A 17,832-nucleotide genomic window follows, 5' to 3' on the forward strand; every position below is an offset into this window, starting at 1 on the left:
ACTACATACATGATCACCATGGTAATAAGTTTGAGGGTTCAGTCGCTCTTAAGAAGAACGGGAAAAAATATGATCGTGACTGCATGAGGCAAGGAATAATTACCCCATGCGTGCGTGCCTGCTCAAAAATAGATGTGCAAAACGATTTGAGTGTACGTTGAGGAAAAAAACATACACGTTAAGCAATTCCCCTGAAAACAGAAAAAAAAAAAGAAGACAAACGATTCAGATGGGCCCATTTATTTATCTTTGAAGCACAAGTCCAGCCTGCTACAACGTCTATGGACCCAGTGGGCCGTGCTAATATATTATCTCGCGCTGACTGCAAAGACACGGGTCGTCGAGCTAAACGCTACCTAGGTGTCAGAGCCGCGATGGGATCGACCAGAGAAACACTCAAATCACACAAGCTAGTATACGGTGGAAATCCCCCAAAATAAATATCTATCCCAAAAAAATATATACGGTGGAATCGCAATGAACCGTATAGCTTCTATAGCTTGGTTCCATCCGATATTATATATTATACCCGCCGGAACCCTCATCCATGTTTTTTTCCACACAGGATTTCTTTCCTTTCCATTATAATAAAATAAAGAGGTATTTGCTGTTCAAAAGAAAAAAGGAAATACAACGTCTTAATCGCGCCCACATACATGATTAGAATTTAGAAGAGCGCCGAGGAGAGAAAAAAAGGAGAGGAAAACAACTAAATAAGCAGGAAACCCACATTCCTTCGCTCCTGCCTGGAATCTTTCCTCGGCAGTATCTTCCTTCCTCCGGTACTAAACCTCGGAGCTGGACTGAGCTATCGTGGACTCCATATTTTCAAACTCGGATCACATATTTGAGATTGCAGCTGGATTTGAGTAACATACTGTGGCATCCAACAAAGCATCATTTAATTTCGGTATTTAAGTCACAATTATTTTAGTATTTTGGAATAAACAGTAGTATTAAAATGCTAGTATATCTTAACCCACAATTATTTTAGTCACAATTACTTTAGTATTTTGGAATTATTTTAGTTCTGTATGGGTATATATGGAGCATATTTGAGTTTATAACCACATAATGTCTCACCCACCGTCCAGATTTTGACGGCTATATATATATGGAGAAGTGAGCAACAAATGTGCGCTATACTAGCTAGGATAATTAGCTACCCGAACTCTACGGGTGACACGCCTGTCAGGTTAACGTTCAAAGGCATTTGAAAAACAATTGGAAGCTATAGAGTACAGAGAACACGTAAGTTTTCTTAAATTTGATATGGTAAATTGATTCAGAAGCTGATAATAGAAAAACCATTTGTTTTCAAACAACTAAATATGCATGCATGATCTTCATGGCCGGTAAGTTTGCTGAAGTATGAATGTTGTAAACATAATTTCAAGAGTCACCAATGCTAAACCACATGGTCTTATAATAGAAAAAGGCACATATCAGTTTTTACTGAAGCTGGCAGAAGATCCTAACCAGTTCGATTTCTTCATCATGGGCTAGCTAGCTGTTGCGGGCAGTGGTTATGGGCCAGTAGTCATGCAAGTGAGCATGAGTTTATGTTTTTCACAGTACCCCATTTATATACCTATAATTCTTTACCGGCCCAATTGGCGTCCCACGTTTTCATTTCTTTTTTCCCTCTTTCTTCCCCCTTTGGCTTCTCTGGGCACCGGAGCTGCGGAGCAGTAGCAGCAAAGCAGGAGGAGCCCACGCCCGTCGGGTTCATCGACCTCCCGGTGAGTCCTCCTCCTCTGATCCACTTCCTACCCCGGCGAGCTCTTGTTCCCGGTCACGAATCCATCTGGTTGAATGCCGCGCCGCGAAGCTCTTCTTGATTTCTTGCTGCGTCTGCGAAGATTTTGGTTTCGTGTGGTGGTTTATTGTCGGTCGTCGTGTTCTGTGCAGGTAACTTGTTTGACGGAATGCTTCAGGGGGGCGGAGGGCATGGGCCGCCGGGGGACGGGTCCCCGGGGACGTCCGGCGGGGGAGACGGCAGTGCCCGCGACCGTGAGTCCTCTCCTTCTTCTCCTCCCTGTCACGCGAGAGTTCCCCGCGTGTTTCTTGTTCCTGCTCGTGAGCGAATCCGTTCGATTGAATGCTGCGTCTGCGAAGATTTTGGTCCCGCCGCTGGTTGATTGGTGGCCCTCGTTTTCCGTGCAGGCAATTTGCTTGACGTAATGCGCCAGGAGGGCGGAGGGCAGGGGACGCCCGGCGGGGGTGGAGGTGGCGGTGGCGGGGGAGGCGGCGGTGGCCGAGGCTTTTCCCACGACCGCATCAGCGACCTCCCGGACGAGCTGTGCCACCACGTCATGTCCTTCCTCAAGGCGTGGGAGGTGGTCCGCATGAGCGCGCTCTCGAGGCGGTGGCGCCACACGTGGGCCTCCGCGCCGTGCCTCGACATCCGCCACCCCTGCGCCTGCGACAACCGCGCCGACCATAGGTGGTACAACACGTTCGTCAACAACCTGCTGCTCAGGAGGAGCCCCGGCGTGCCGCTGGACACGCTCCGCCTGAGCTGGACCCACGATGGCGCCTCCGACATGTGGACCGCCCATGCCGTCAGGCGCCACGCCAGAGCCATCGAGTTCTCCGGGGCGCGGCACTACCCGAGGCCGGAGCCAGCGTACACGAGCTTCTTGTTCGGAAATTTCAAGATCTTGAAGCTCACCCGTGTCAAGATGCGTAGCGAGCTGCTCGCGCAACTCTGTTCTAGGTGCACTTGCTTGGAAGAACTGGAGCTCAAGGACAGTAACATACATGGACATGGCGTTACGGTTCGATCAGGCTCCCTCAGGCGTTTGACTATGGTCAGCTGCTTCGCCCCTAAGGGCCTCTTGGTTGATGCTCCGGGCCTCGTCTTGATGCGCTGCACCAGACCTTACAATTTTGTTCCCAAGATCAGGAACTCGGGCTCACTGGTGACTGCCACTATTATGCTTGATGACACTTGCTTGTTTCGTCATGATGGTGATGAACGGCCACATATGGAGGACCACGGAGATGACGATGATGTCTGCTTCGCTTATGCTGATGGTCAGAATCCTGATGACAGTGAATCTGCAGAATCTCATGCTGAGGACCCTGACTGCACTGAATCTGGTAATGATGACCATACTGCGGACCATGGTGGAACTGCCAGTGTGTATCCAAGTCTGAATGGTGATTACTGTGGGAGCAATGCTATTACAGTTTTTGGTGGCAATGGCATTCTTCGAAGCCTCTCCAATGTGAGAACAATGGAGCTGTTAGCTCATCGAGGAGAGGTACATTTATTCGCCTTCTCAGTTTTTATGCTTTATGCAGTGTTTAGTCCATATGGATGGGAACTGGGAAGAGGCTAATGGCATTACTAGAGTTTTTTCCCTTGAATTTTGATGTGTGGACATTTTTTGTTATTTCTTCTGGTGGTGAATTTATGAAATCAATATGAATCAGTTTGAAAATATGAAGAATTGCAATATGATTGTTGATATTGTATCATGCACTGCTTAAATATCGTAGGTAGTATTATTTTTTTAGGTTTCTATGTTAAACGTAGTTCTCTGCCCTAAAAAAAACTTAGTTCTCTGATGCCTGATGAACTTAAGGAAGTTCCTTTTACCATTGGATCAGCTTATTGGACAGGTGCCATTCAGACGAATAATGTTCACAATTGATAATGTTGTTATACTACTGCCAAAAAATATATATCTCCAATGCTGCCTGGACAGTATTGATATGTTATTTATCCTATCAAAACTAATGTAGCAGTGAAAGTTTTCAGTGCCCTACAAAAGTTTGAATTACTATTGTTTATGGTGTATTGAACTATGAACCTAAATTATGGTTTGATGTCCTACGATATCCTATCCTTAATGTACAATGCCATAGAGCTAGCATGCTTGCTTAATTTTATTTGTCAGTAAACGTAATACGTGTGGGCCATCAATACCAACTCCAATATTAATGTGCAGGTTCTGCTGAGGAGTCAATTGAGGAAGTGCCCTTTGTTCAAAAACCTCAAGACACTGTCGCTTGGTGAATGGTGTATAGGCCCTGACTTTGATGCATTGTCAACCATTCTTGAGCATTCACCCAACTTAGAGAGGCTTTATCTCTGCCTCGACAAGGTACGCATGATGCACTACTTGATGTATGTTTGCTCCGAGAGTTTAGAAGTGTGGTTGATCCCTTAAACAAGTTCATTATATATTCTGCAAAAGGCCTACAAGAGCAGAGGCGAAATCAATCCAAGTGGGAGACCGTTTACTTGCAATCACTTGAAGATGGTCGATATCATATGTTTGACGGATGACACGATGGGAGATAAGTTGGCAGAATTCTTCCACGCTACAAGTGGTTTTGTCTTTATCCTCAGAATGGCAACAGCACCACAGGCTCACGGGAGGCGCACATGGCGCAGGACGAAGCTGTGGAGGGTTCTGCAAAGAGCGTACGAGAAAGCCAGAGCCGGGAGTGAGGGAAAGGTGGTGCAGGAACAAGGTCCATGTAAGTAATACTACTGTGGTTGATGCAAGTAATCTGCTTCCAGCTGTGGTGTCGAGGTAAAACGGCAACCGGGACGCATTGAGCAGACTCTGAACACAGAAAAACAGCAGAATTCTCAGGTGCATTGTCATGGAACTCTTTAGTGCCGATAGATCTGTACATTGGTTTGTTTGTGTGGCATGGAAAATGGTTGACCAAACTGCATAGTGACTCTGAATCTTGTAGTGTCCTGTCTTCAGACATCTTATCAGCTATTCAGTTGCAGGGTCGCTGGATGAGCCTTGTCCTGCAATCTGGGCTGAGTTTATGAATGCAGTTGATGTTTGTGAGTTGTGACTATGTAGGATGGTTGGTGTTCACACAGAGTTTTCTGAATATTTTTTTGACAGGTAAATATGCATAAAAGTCAATTGCAAATATTACTGCTTGACTACTTGGACAGCTAGGAACTTCGATGTGGCCTAGGTCATGTTTGAATGGTTGTTCAAACTGCACGGCGACTCCGAATCTTGTAGCTTTCCTTTCTTCAGACCTCTTGTCAGTGTTCAGTAGCAATGGATGGATTTGAATCGCTGAATGAGCAATCTGGTCTGAATCTCTGAATGCTGTTGCTGTCTGTGAGTTGTAATCATGTTTGACAAGTAAATGTGTGTTGTTTACAATTCATGTGCAAATGTTATTGACTAGATTTTGCATGAAGAGATACTTCATTCACCGCACTACAATTTTGTTCAATCTTCAGTAAGAATTTTTTGCTGAAGTTTTAGATTTTGCTTTTCCCGGGTCTCTTGTCGTTTCCCAGCCGCTCTCCGTGGATCGGTTGGTGGAGGAGCGGAACACCTCGGGGTCAGCGGAGGAGCGGTTTAATATGCTTTGCTCAAGGTCAAAAGCTACAGTGTTGACATCGAGCCAAGCCAAATCAGCAGCACCAAGGTCAGCAGCGCGCATAGGAAAGCCCCGGCGACCTCCGCCGGCGAGCTCCATCCCTGCGGGGCGATCGACCAACGAGCAGGCTCCGCCGCCACCCCGCGCCAGGTAATTGATCTACCGCAAAAGCAATTCTGAATACTGTGACGCCCTCTGCGAGCGCAGCAGCCGCTGCCTAGTGGAGGAATTTCAGTTTGCTGCTGTTGTCGATTTATTGGGAATTGATGTGCTAGGGCTTGAGGGGAATGCTTAGCCTTGTTCGGTGGCTTCATGCTTCACAATATGTGGGTGGGTCTTTGCTGTGAAACTTGGGCAGGGGCACTGTCAGAATAGAGAAGTAATTCCACGAGAGATGGAAAAGGAGATGACATCATTACTAGTGTGTAAATTCAAAGGGAATATAATCAACCGAAAAGAGCAAATAAAGACATATGGCTGATTGCACTCTGTAGAGGAGGTTTGTTACTTTTTAGACAAGTAAATAATCAGCTATTTATCTATATAAAACCTTTTACAAACTGTACGAATTTTATTTGTTGCAAAGTTATGCTCAGCTGCATAATATACTTGGTTCTAGCCTTTCACTATGAGGTCTGCACTGCACATGTAGATTTATTGAAGGTATCTTCAACAGTTGGGACATTGCTGATTCAGGGCCAGGCATTTTTGTTTGTGGCTGTGAACCTCCTACGATGCATGGGTGATGAGGCTGAATTCGCGGCTGATCAAATTACACAAACCAAAACCTCTGATGCCAGCAAAAAGAGAAGATCAGAGTCCACGGTGTGGGAGGAATTCACCAAGCTGTCAAATGGTCAACAGGCAGAGTGTAAACATTGTCTAAAGCGGCTCAGCGGAAAGAGTACAGGAGGAACAAGCCATTTGTCCCGGCATCTGAAGATCTGCCCTGCACGACCTGGAAACACCAGCAAGCAGCCACAGGCTCCTGAAGCGCCCTCTAGGCCTACAGTCTCGAACCTTTGCTCGTTTCCAATCATGAGCAGTGCAGGTTTTAGGCAGGCTTTGGCTGGCATCTATCATCCTACTTCTAGCATGATACCACAGAACGTCACTGAAGGACAGTTTATCACTATGTTTCGTAATGAGAGGCTGAAACTGAAGGATAAAATAGCATCTGCTCCCGGCGGAGTTTTTTTGTCAGTTAGAAGATGGGACCTTGAAGAGAGCATTTTTGAATGTCTTGCAGTGCATTTTATTGATGCAGAATGGAAGATACATAGAAGAATCATCAGATATCGCTTGTCAATGCTTGGACATGCCGATCCTGGACACTACATCAGCATCTTTCCCATTCGGCAAAACTCCAGCCATCCCATCAGTGTTTTATCAAAGGAAACAGTAGTTGAATACAGTCTTATGGATAAGCTTCTGGGAATTGCATTGGAACATTTAACGGATGTTACAATTACGGGGCGCTTGGAGAATATCCTTACAGGGAAGAACTATCTTCTAGCCAAATGTAAGTTGATAACTATGCAATGTTCCGTAGATGTGCTTCATAGGATCTTCGGATATGAGCTGAATGACGTCATCCTGGAAACGGGTCAAAAATGGCTTAGCTACATGACATGCTCAGCGAGAAATATCAACAACTTCTTTCGCACATGTGTCTACCCAGACCCTCTTTGGCTTCGGTGATGTGGTACCCGACTTTCTACCTAATGGAGGCTCTGTTGGAGTTCAATAAGGAATTTCCAAACCCTGAACAGATGGACTCCAAATCATATCCGCCCAAACCACCTTTTGAGACAATAGAAGCAGCTGAAAGTTTCTGTCAGGTTGCAAGGCCAATTTATCATGCAATCAGAGTACTTTCCAATCCTCGTATGACTCTCAATTCATGTTTCCATGCACTCTGGAGCGTGAGGGCAGCTCTGCAAGAGTCATCTGGAAATATATGCATGGAGCGTGTTCTTGATATCGAGGACATGTTGGAAACTTTTGATAAACATTGGAGAAAGGTGTACTTGTGGCTGTCTCTGGCCGTCGTGCTAGATCCCAGATATAAGATGAGGTTCCTTGAACATTTCTTTAGACAAGCGTACGGTAATGGTGCCAGAATGTACATCTCTGAAGTGCGGGGAAAGATTTACGAGCTATTTATCCGATACTCTTGCTGTGCTGATCAACCAAGCACAAACAACGATATGCAGATGAATACTCATGTCAGTGATCCATTAGATGGCACAGGTCAGAATTACAATGAACTAGGAGTCAGTGAAGGCTATCTAAGAGAACTCCATGTGTACCTAGATGGAGAGCTCTGCCCTCCAAATGATGTCAACTATCTAAGCATGGAAGCCTTGTCTCAGGATGTCCATTTTAATATCCTGAAATGGTGGAAAGACAATGCTTCCATATATCCAGCTCTTGCTGCGCTCGCACGCGATGTCTTAGTAATACCTGGATGTGCAGTGTCGGCTGAATCTGCATTTGATAAAAGTGACGAACGTGCGCATATGTTCTATCGACAGCTAAGTCACGAGATTGTGGAAGCTGTCATCTGCACTCAGGATTGGTCCAAGATTCAGGTATAGTTATGTGCTTCAGCATGTCATGAAACCCAAACCTGCCACATTCCATTTGTGGTGCGGCTATTTCTCAGTCGATTGATTTTTAAGAAAAATGCCTTAAATCTCAATGGAGGCACTAGAGCCCCCATTTTCTCACCTCCCACACACTGCCATTGGATTAAGATCTAACGGTCAACACGTCGACTTATCTCTAACTAAAAATCAGTTGACTTCTCTATAGCAAAACTGTTTCACAAATGATGACGGTGAACAAGAACAATCTCTAACTGAATATTACTCTTTGGCGTACAGGAATGAGCGATGGCGATGGTGGGATCTGCAGTATGCCTATTTAACTTGTGGGTGAGGTTATTTTCCTGTCTTTCTTATGATTCCCGCTAAGCCTTATTTTCAACACAGTTTCCAAGAGGCCTTATGTAAAGTTTTCTGTTTGAGTACTTCCGATGTCTTTCTTGCTGCTGGTATTGTAATGTGATGCTGGTATTGTACTTGTGCTACGGGTATTCTAGTCGTTGCTGCTGCTGTGCACCATGGTTGTAACCAATACGGCATTTAGCCGCGTTCAGTGAGAAGTTTGGAATGCCTTGCTGATGTTAACTCTGTAGTAATTTGCATATTTTGCCTAAATGTAAACGAAGGGAGAAAGTTTTACAGGGATTATCACATATTGGCTTCCGGTGAGAAGTACATTTTGAGAGTAGAAAGAAAACTTAAAACTAAAAGGAGGTTATTTCTTAGCAATCCTGTGTACAAATGTTATACCAAGCTATTTCACTAATCTGCTGCGTACAAACTGACATAACTGCACACACTTCATCAAATTAAGACAATAGACACCGCTTTAACCAATACTAGTCCAATATCATTACAAAGAATATGTCATATACTCCTGCTTAACTAGCAGCACAATATATAACCTCATATCAGATTCAGAGGGGCGTCCACATCTATGACAAGGCAATCTCCTGGCTCCAGTTTGGAGGCAACTCCAGTTTAATTGCTGTTGCTTGATCTTGCCAGCTTTGGTTCATCTGATATATCATGTGTGCTCCGATGCTTTTCTTTGCCGTTTGGAGTAGTAGAGATTCCTTTGACCATTTGTTGGCCAAATTTCCAAGAATGCTTGTGAAGGAAATATGAGAAGTAGGCAAAATTTTGGCAACTGACACCGACCAATTAATCAGAAGCCATCTTATCATCGAAAACTGAATTTTGGCCGGAAATTTTTGGCAGCCGGCCTAGCTTTGCGCGCGCCAAGCCTTACGCTCATTCCCTTCGTTTGCCCGTGCCTGCCGTCGGATGCTGATCGAACGGCGTACAAATCCTGGCAGAGGCGGGCAACTTCGAATCTTAACAAAACCCCTGTGTTTCAACTCAAATTCAGTTTTAGAATCCGATAACAATTAACAACCCGTTTTCCTTCTCCCAATCGCCGCCGAACCCGAGCCCTAATCACCATCAGCTTGACATGATACACGACACAGATTTCCCTGCAGACTAATTTAGATCGACCAAAGCACTTACGCTAACTAAGATCGATCGTTCCATGTACTCGTGCTGGTCGCTGATCAGAAGCAGCGACGCCGACATGCTGTCCAAGCTCTCCGACCGCCTCGGCAAGCTCCTCTGCGGCCTCTCGCCGCCCTCCACCGCCACGACCCCGTCCGACGCCGATCCTCCGCCGCGCGCCGCGTGCGGCGGCGGCGGCGGGCTGAGCTCCCCGCTCCTCTTCCCGTCCGTCTCACAGCAAGAAGGCCTCCGCGGGTGCCTGCCGCCGCCGCCGTCGTCTTCCTCGCGTCCGGCGCCGACGGACGAGGGGGACGATGAAGTGCTGCTGCCGTGCCTGGCTTTCGGGTCGGAGGACGGGTACAGGGTGTTTTCCATGGCGGACAACCGGATGCTGGAGGACGGCGCCGAGGTCCGGATGCGGCTGGCGAGGGGGCGGCGGGTGATGCCGTCGTCGCTGGGGGGCAAGGTGTTCGCCACGGACATGTGCGGGCTGTTAAACTCCCACCTCGCCGACCCCTTCACCGGCGCCCGGACGCCGCTGCCGGGCCTGCCCGTCCCGCTCTGCCAGGAGGAGCCCATGCCGGCCCAGGCCCACGAGCCCGAGCCCAATAAGCTGATGAACACCGACGACGCCTTCGCCTGGGACCTGTCCCCTCACGGCGCCATGGTGGCCCGCGGCGACACCGTCTTTTTCTCCTCCTTCTCCCCCGGCTCCGGCGGTGATGGGTGGGTCCCGGTGCACCGGTCGAGGGACGGGTCGGCCATGACGGTCAACTGCCGGGGCGGATTCTTCTTCGTCCTCGAGCTGGGCGCGCTCGTGACCACCGTCATCGACGCCGGGACGCTGGAAGTCGCCGCCGTGATCGACCCCCCGCCGCACCGCGGCGAGATCTTCCACGCCATCCTCGTGACCTCCGCCGGCGCCGACGAGGTGCTCCTCCTGACGCTCCGCCGCGGTCGATACCGCTACGACGACGACTCCAGCAAGGCGTACCGCGCGCGGCTAGACGGGCGGGAGCAGCCGAGGTGGGAGCCGGTGAAGGACATCGGCGACCGGGCCGCGTTCGTCGACACGCGCCACGGCTTCGCGGTGCGCGCCGGCGAGCGAGCGAGGAGGAACTGCGTCTACATGGCGATGCGCAAGGAGGAGCTGGACGACGATGGGTCGACACAGCACGGAGGAGGAGTCGTGGCACGCCACGTCATCAAGGTGGCGCCGTTGGGCGAGCTGATCGTGGGGTGGGAGCTGGACGAGGGGAGCGACCAGCTTGGACGCTTCAAGGTTAAGCAGCCGGCGGTGTGGGGACGAGCGCATTGGATCATCCCTGACCGTCGGACATTGTAAACATCGTGAAGATCAAATTCAATGGTAGCAATTTATTTAGAGAATTAGTAGACTATAGTAGTGTATGGATGATCGAGCGCATTGGATGATTATCAACTGTAAACCATGAATTTGAGTAAGTTTAATTAGTTAGAAAAATATTCGTTTTTTTGTTTAAAAATAGTTCGTAGCCACGTTAAATCGTCGACATCATCGTCGTGAGGTTTATAAGGTTTTCATCCGTGTTATGATTGATTCACTCTATCCTTATTTTTTTAGAACATCCTGCCCCTTTCAAGGTTTTCAAAAGAAATCCAACTATTCTTGAATATCTTGCCCCTGATCCTCTAAATTGAAACATTAGTTCCAAATAACATACACAATTTGATATCGACCACTGAAGCAGAGTGCTTTTGAAAATGTGTTATGATATTCCCTTTGTGGCACCGAATCCTTCGCTTGTGATGTGGCGTTTGGCCTTCTTTTTTGCCACGGAGGATTTTTTTCTGAAGATAGGCCACCATGGCAAGTTTTATTACGAATTAGATCAAAGTTACATCATCGATGAGCAATGGTAAAATAAAATTAGGACGATTGTCCAACCACACACTCGGTGGATCGATTCTCGCAACTACAGCTATCTCTCTCGCAACTACAACTATCTCATGAGTGAGCTTGTTTAATTCTCTCAGACAATGCTTGATGATACTCTTCTAAAAGTCCCTCAAGGTATCTAAACAGTCGATATATATGGCGCCGCCAGAGATGATGGCCAATTACCGCTTGTCATCTCGTGTATGACTTTGCTGCCATCAGAACTGATAAGGAGATTGGACAACCTATACTCTGGACAAAATAAATCTTTACTACTACTTAATTTGCAGTTTGGTTGGTCGGACCGTCGTTTCTCTTTCCTTTTCTCGCATCTCGCCCAATCCGCATGCCACCGCTGCTCCCCGCCTCGCGCGCCGCCACCACTGCCCACCAGCCTCTCATCTCCCGAAATATCTCCTCTCCACCGGAACCCACTCGATTCCTTCATCTCCCTCTCGATCCCTTCCTCTCCCTCACCATCCCTCCATGTGCCGGTCCACGCCGCCGCCGTCATGGGGTGCCGCATTGCCGGTCCCCGTGGACGCCGCCATGGGACGCAGTCCCGCCGTAGGGTAAGTTCCACAAATTAAACCCATAGCAGGGTAAGTTCCACAAATTAAGCCCATAGCAAGGTAAGTTATACAAATTAAGGAAACCATGCGTAATCTATATTTGAGAAAATTAAGCCCATGTGGAAGGTAAGTTCTGTGTTTGTCAATTACGTTTTGGAAAGAAAAAAATTCGATCGGTCGATGGACATGCGTAATCTATATTTGAGACGTAAATCATTGAAATATTTATGTCTTCGTTGCAACGCACGGGTACTTAGCTAGTCATACTTTATTTCAAGGCCGAAAAAAACCTACTTTCTCCGCCCAACAAAGATGTCTCAAGTTTTTTAAAATTTGAATGTATCTAGACATTACCTAGTGTATAGATGCATTCAAATTTGGTTAAAGTTGAGACATCCTTTATTGGATGGAGGGAGTACTTACTTTTTTAGAGTAAAAAAACAAATCCTACATTGTTAGAAGAATAATAATAATAAATCCTAACTTTTTTTGAGAAATATAATAAATCCTACTAAAAATAAAAATCGCCTCAAACTAGACGGGCTGTTCTAATCAGAAATTCTAATCACAACATGGACTGGAGACAAACAAGACAGAAATGGGCCGGTATCAACCGTTAAAAGCCCAACAGAAGCGGAGGACGGCCCAAGAAAACCCCTAACCGAGAGGCTCGCACGGGATGCTATAAAAGACCCCCCGCCGTCTCCTCTCGCAAACCCTCTCTAAAACCCTAGCGACTAGGGTTCCTCCCATTCCCCACCCCGCCTCCTCGTCTCACCGCCGCCAGCGAACCCATGGGCAAGTCCAGCAAGAAGTCCGCGGCTCCCGCCGCCGTGGCGGCCGAGGCCGTCGTCCCCAAGGGCAAGGCCGGGAAGAAGCGCGAGGCGGAGGACGAGATCGAGAAGGCCGTGAGCGCAAAGAAGCAGAAGGCGGCGCCGGCCAAGGCGGTGCCCGTGCCCGCCAAGGCCGCCAAGAAGCAGCCGCCGCCCAAGCAGGCCGAGAGCAGCTCCGAAGAGGACTCCTCGGAGTCCGAGGAGGAGGTATGCATATCTCGTCGTTTCCCCCTTTCTATGTTCATGCGTGCTTGTTAGGTTTTTGTAGCATGGCTGATTCGGTGCTTATCGTTCTAGTAATATCTGGAGGTTGCATGGTTGCGAGCCCCCCTGTAGAATATTTGAAGTCCCTTGCAAAAATTTGAAAGGAATAATCCGACAGAGCATGTAGTTGTTTTGTGTATAGGGAACATATTGCTCGGCTGTACATAAATATTTCACAGTTTTTAATACCATCCCGTCGTTGTTCTGTACCATTCCGTCGTTCTGTAAATACTAGCGTGTAGTTCTCTGGTATCAAACTAGTTGCTACCATGCGTCTGTCCATCTGTGCTCCGGGTTTAACCCTTGATGTTTGCAGGTCAAGGTCCAGGCGAAGAAGCCTGCGGCGAAGCCTGCCAAACCGGTGTCATCTTCTGATGATAGCAGTGATGAATCATCTGATGAGGTAGAACGTCACTAGCCTAGCTCCATGTAGTTTTTCAGATGACAAGATGCTAATTTGTGTCCTTTCCTTCCGATTAAGGAACCTGCAAAAAAGCCTGCTGCTAAACCTGCGGCCCCAGTTGCCAACAATGGTTTGAAGAAAGGCAAGCAAGAGAGCAGCTCTTCTGAGGATGAGTCGGAGGAGGAGTCGGATGAGGATGAGGTGAATAATATTTTCACTTCTGTTAATGTGTTGCACTTACCAAGTTCATTTTTCTTCACATATATGGGATTCGGTGAATATTTCACATGTCTCTTTGTGTTGCACTTGCTGTGCTCCATGGTATCTTTGTGGTTCCTTTTTCCAGTGTAGCAACATGCATATGGAACCTGTATATACATTATATATGAACCGTTTTATTGTGTCTGGTATATTTGGCCAAGTCATACTGGGATGTTGTTATTGCTGTTATATATGGACCTCTCTTATCGTTTTGTAGTATTCTTGTTCTGTTGTTCGTGTGCCTTTTGCGACGTTATATTGAAAGATTTATCAGTTCAGATTAAGTCCACCATGTTGTGTTGTTTTGTACTTCACTTAACAATTTTGCTGATCTGTATTTTCCAGAAACCTGCCGCTCCCGTAAAGAAACCATCTGCGAAGGAATCTGACAGCTCCGAGAGTGACTCAGAGGATGACTCAGATGAGGTGAGTGCATATGGGAGGAGTTGCTTCACTTATTGTCTCTTTGTTGTTCTTGCTTCCAGTTGTCATCCTTCGCTGTTTAGTTGGTTTGTTTATTTATCTGTACAATAATGGCTAGCATCATGAGTTTTGCATGGCTGACTGATTGTCTTTTAGGATGTACCTGCCAAGCCTAAGACTCCTGCTGCTGTTACCAAAAAGGAAGATTCTAGTGATAGTTCCGAGTCGGAGAGTGAAGAATCTGAGGATGAGGTACACACAGAACTATGTATTCCTTGTCATGTCTCCATTTGTCAATTGATATAATTTTGTTAATTCTTCTCCCTTGACATTTAAGGATAAAACTAAGAAAGTCCCTCCAGCTGCTGCTAAAAGGAAAGAGGAATCCAGTGATTCCTCAGAGAGTGATGAGAGTGATGAAGAGCCTCCCCAGAAGAAGCAGAAGGTACCTATTCTTGATATCCTTCTCTTTACACTTTGGCTTTCCTAATTTTGAAGGTCACGACAATTGGTTACATTTTCTGTTTTTGTTTAACAGGAGGCTGCTAAGGTTGCCCCCAAGGCTGTCAAAAAGGAGAGTAGCAGCGATGAGGAAAGTGATGAGGAAAGTTCTGATGATGAACCTAAGCAAACACAACAAAAGAAGGTACGTTAGGAATTTCTGTAATTTTATGAGGCCAGTACATTTTCCAGAACAGTACTTTGTCAACTAACTTCATGGGTTAAATGTTATAGCCAGCAGCTAAGGCAGCAGACAGCAGTGACTCTGAGGACTCTGAGGAGGACAGTGATGATGAAGATGACAAATCAACTAAAACACCAAAGAAGGTTGGTTCGCTTATGATTTTGTTCTCTTTTTAAATTTTAACTCGTAGTTTGTATTCTTGAACTCTTTTGAGTTCCGTTCTGCATTGCTATAGGCTAATGACCTTCTCTTGTTACGTGAAACTCCACAGGAAGCACCAACTGCCACAAAAGCACAGAAGGAAGAGGTAAGAATGAGTACCTGATATGATCCTTTTTATGACCTTCTCTTGTTACGTGCCACAATATGCAGGTATTTACTATTTGATATTTATTACAGCCTAAAACTCCTGCTAGCAACCAAAGTCAGGGAACAGGGTCCAAGACCCTTTTTATGGGCAACCTTCCCTTCAGTGCTGAGTTTGGGCAAGTGTAAGTTTTTCTGCAAAAGTTATATTCTTTTTTATTAGTTCAACAGTCAATACCTGTTAATGCTTAACTCACTTTGTTTATAGGAAGGAATTTTTCGCAGAGGCTGGTGAGGTTGTTGATGTTCGTCTGGCTACACATGAGGATGGTCATCCTAAGGGCTATGCTCATGTTGAATTTGCCACAGCTGAAGATGCCAAGAAGGTAATTGTCTCAGTTTTATTTGTCATCTGTTTTGGTTTCTGACTTGGCTAACTGCAGCAGTTTTGCAATTATAGCAAGTCTGCTGTATAACACTCGAGTTGTTTTCATTTATATATTTATAGAACCGAGATTATTTTTGTAAGTACTGGGTTATGAAACGGAGCTGGACTAGTGTATATTTGGTTGCTGCTTAATTGTCAATGCACACTTCAGCGACATGCATACAATAGCTGAACTAAAATTTTGGGACAATTGTTTTTGTGCAGGGACTTGAGTTGAATGGTCAGGAACTAATGGGTCGTGCAGTGAGACTTGACTTGGCACTTGAAAGAGGTGCTACTCCCCGCCCCAGGTAAATTGAATTTATGTTTTCTTAAATTTAAACATTGATCACTTATGTTTTCTCTGGTTATTAATTTAATTTTCTATATATATGCTATTTCTTGGATACAGGGATGGTGGGTCTTTCCAGAAGCCATCTGGAGGTTCCAGCCTCTCTGTATTTGTTAAGGGTTTTGATTCATCTCAACAGGAGGACAAGGTAACTTTATCTGTTAATTCTTGCCTGTTTCTTAGTTTTTTTTGGCGAAAATGTTTGTTGGGTATTCTTACCTTTCTTATTGTTTGTTTTGCTTTGTGAATTCCAGATCCGAAGCTCTCTTGAACAACATTTCTCCAAATGTGGAGAGATTACACGTGTCTCAGTTCCGATGGATTATGAGAGTGGTGAAAGCAAAGGGTATTTCACTAAACTACAAATTTAACCATAGTTAAATCTTTGATAATAAATATTTAGATACGGAGGCATCATAATTTTTTTAGGTTTTATATACATGTAGACAATTCAAGTTTGAACTTACCTATGTGTTTGTTGTTTATGTTTTGATTTGAATTTTGCAGCATAGCATACATGGATTTTACTGATGAGAGTTCCTTCTCAAAAGCACTCGAGCTTAGCGGGTCTGACCTTGGTGGCTACAACCTGTATGTTGCTGAAGCAAAGCCTAAAGGTCAGTTTGGTAGTGGCGGCGGCCGTTCTGGTGGTAGAGATGGTGGCCGATCTGGAGGCCGTGGTTTCGGTGGCCGGTCTGGTGGCCGTGATGGTGGTGGCAGGTTTGGCCGGTCTGGTGGCCGTGATGGTGGTGGCAGGTTTGGCCGATCTGGTGGCCGAGATGGTGGTAGAAGAGGAGGTGGCCGAGGCTTCCAGAGCAGGCAGAGTGCTGGTACCGCTAGCGCAGGTAATATAAACTTGCCATTTCCCTTATTAGTCTGAAGATTTGTTTGTGTTCGTGGTTTGGTTTAGTATAAATGTCCTGCAACCAAGAAACTGTTCTCATTCAATATTCCTTTTGCCTTGCAGGAAAGAAAACTACATTCGGCGATGATTAGAGACGTTTGAGCAAAAATGGTGTTTCACAGCTACACTCTGATGCGACAATTTATCTTATGTTTTCTGAATACTGTTCTGTCTCTAAAATGGTTGTCCTAGTGGACCTAGTATCATTTTTGTCTGTAACATTGGCTGCTGCCGTTTTGGTTGGTTGAACCATGAAGGATTTCTATTATATATGCAACACCTAGTATGTTGGCCTCGTTTGTCAATCTTATTGTCTATGCTTGGCCCGTTCTCTATGGTCTCTGGGTATGTTGATTGTTGTCATGCTGTTTGCTTTCCAGCAATGGATCAACTCCTTGGCAATGACGCAATGTCTAGCCGAGCTGGCCACACAAGCATTTCTAATCTTGTACATGCTCAGACGCTCAAGCCAAAAGGTTAACAGACTTGAGTCGACGTTTTTAAAATGTTTGCAATTTCGGAAACAAAAAGTATAACGGATACTGATTAGACGATTCATAATTGTGTGACTAGGAGCTGAAACGGCGAAGCCTAGCACGCTATGTTAGCAGAACATGCTATGCTAAAGAGCCTGTTTGTTAGGGCTTCACTTCACAGCTTCAGCACTTCAGCAAAACTTCACCACATAGCTGAAGTTAAACCATATACCTCTTTTTTTCATTTTACAGAAGCCATATACCTCTTTATTTCATTTTACTGGAGCTAAGAAAGAGTCGTTTCACCTGCTCCACTTCACCTAAAGTTGGAATAATTTATCCACCAATGCCATCAGTGAACCGAGCCGTTATCTTTCTATCTCCACACCCGACTCTGGCGGCTCATCTGCAGCCCGCCGGAATCCTTCTCCCGCGACCTCCCGCCCTTGTTCTCCCGCGATCCCGCTTCAATCTCGTTCGCCCTCGAGCCCGCCCTTCAAGTGATTCGCCACCACCAAGGGGA

At 46.1% G+C, this 17,832-nt stretch overlaps 3 protein-coding genes across 6 annotated transcripts; all 3 read left to right on the forward strand.

Annotated features, from left to right (window-relative positions):
* The first annotated feature begins 1,568 nt into the window (after nt 1-1,568).
* On the forward strand, nt 1,569-8,639 carry LOC100844182. Of its 4 annotated transcripts, XR_002964283.1 has the most exons (8): nt 1,569-1,742; nt 1,912-2,013; nt 2,167-3,269; nt 3,960-4,115; nt 4,209-4,613; nt 5,297-5,529; nt 6,032-7,973; nt 8,268-8,639. XR_002964283.1 is itself a non-coding variant. In XM_010238118.3 (5 exons), exons 2-5 carry the CDS (start codon nt 1,929-1,931, stop codon nt 4,500-4,502), a joined length of 1,638 nt encoding a protein of 545 aa, XP_010236420.2. In that variant the 5' UTR covers nt 1,570-1,742; nt 1,912-1,928; the 3' UTR covers nt 4,503-5,156. The 4 variants fall into 4 exon arrangements, 1 of the variants encoding a protein (XP_010236420.2); XR_002964284.1 differs by lacking the exon at nt 6,032-7,973; XR_002964285.1 differs by lacking the exons at nt 5,297-5,529; nt 6,032-7,973; nt 8,268-8,639 and adding an exon at nt 4,884-5,156.
* On the forward strand, nt 7,080-8,273 carry LOC112271635 (zinc finger BED domain-containing protein RICESLEEPER 1-like). Its single transcript, XM_024461358.1, has 2 exons — nt 7,080-7,973; nt 8,268-8,273. Exons 1-2 carry the CDS (start codon nt 7,080-7,082, stop codon nt 8,271-8,273), a joined length of 900 nt encoding a protein of 299 aa, XP_024317126.1.
* Nucleotides 8,640-12,687: 4,048 nt separating the features above from the next.
* LOC100836665 (nucleolin 1) lies at nt 12,688-17,138 on the forward strand. The gene is made up of 16 exons (XM_003573331.4): nt 12,688-13,015; nt 13,389-13,475; nt 13,554-13,676; nt 14,082-14,162; nt 14,316-14,411; nt 14,497-14,604; nt 14,698-14,805; nt 14,895-14,987; nt 15,116-15,151; nt 15,244-15,335; nt 15,419-15,536; nt 15,803-15,888; nt 15,990-16,077; nt 16,184-16,275; nt 16,437-16,774; nt 16,897-17,138. Exons 1-16 carry the CDS (start codon nt 12,770-12,772, stop codon nt 16,923-16,925), a joined length of 1,821 nt encoding a protein of 606 aa, XP_003573379.1. The 5' UTR covers nt 12,688-12,769; the 3' UTR covers nt 16,926-17,138.
* Nucleotides 17,139-17,832: the final 694 nt, after the last annotated feature.

This window comes from Brachypodium distachyon, chromosome 3 (assembly GCF_000005505.3).
Source record: "Brachypodium distachyon strain Bd21 chromosome 3, Brachypodium_distachyon_v3.0, whole genome shotgun sequence".
Lineage (NCBI taxonomy): Eukaryota > Viridiplantae > Streptophyta > Magnoliopsida > Poales > Poaceae > Brachypodium > Brachypodium distachyon.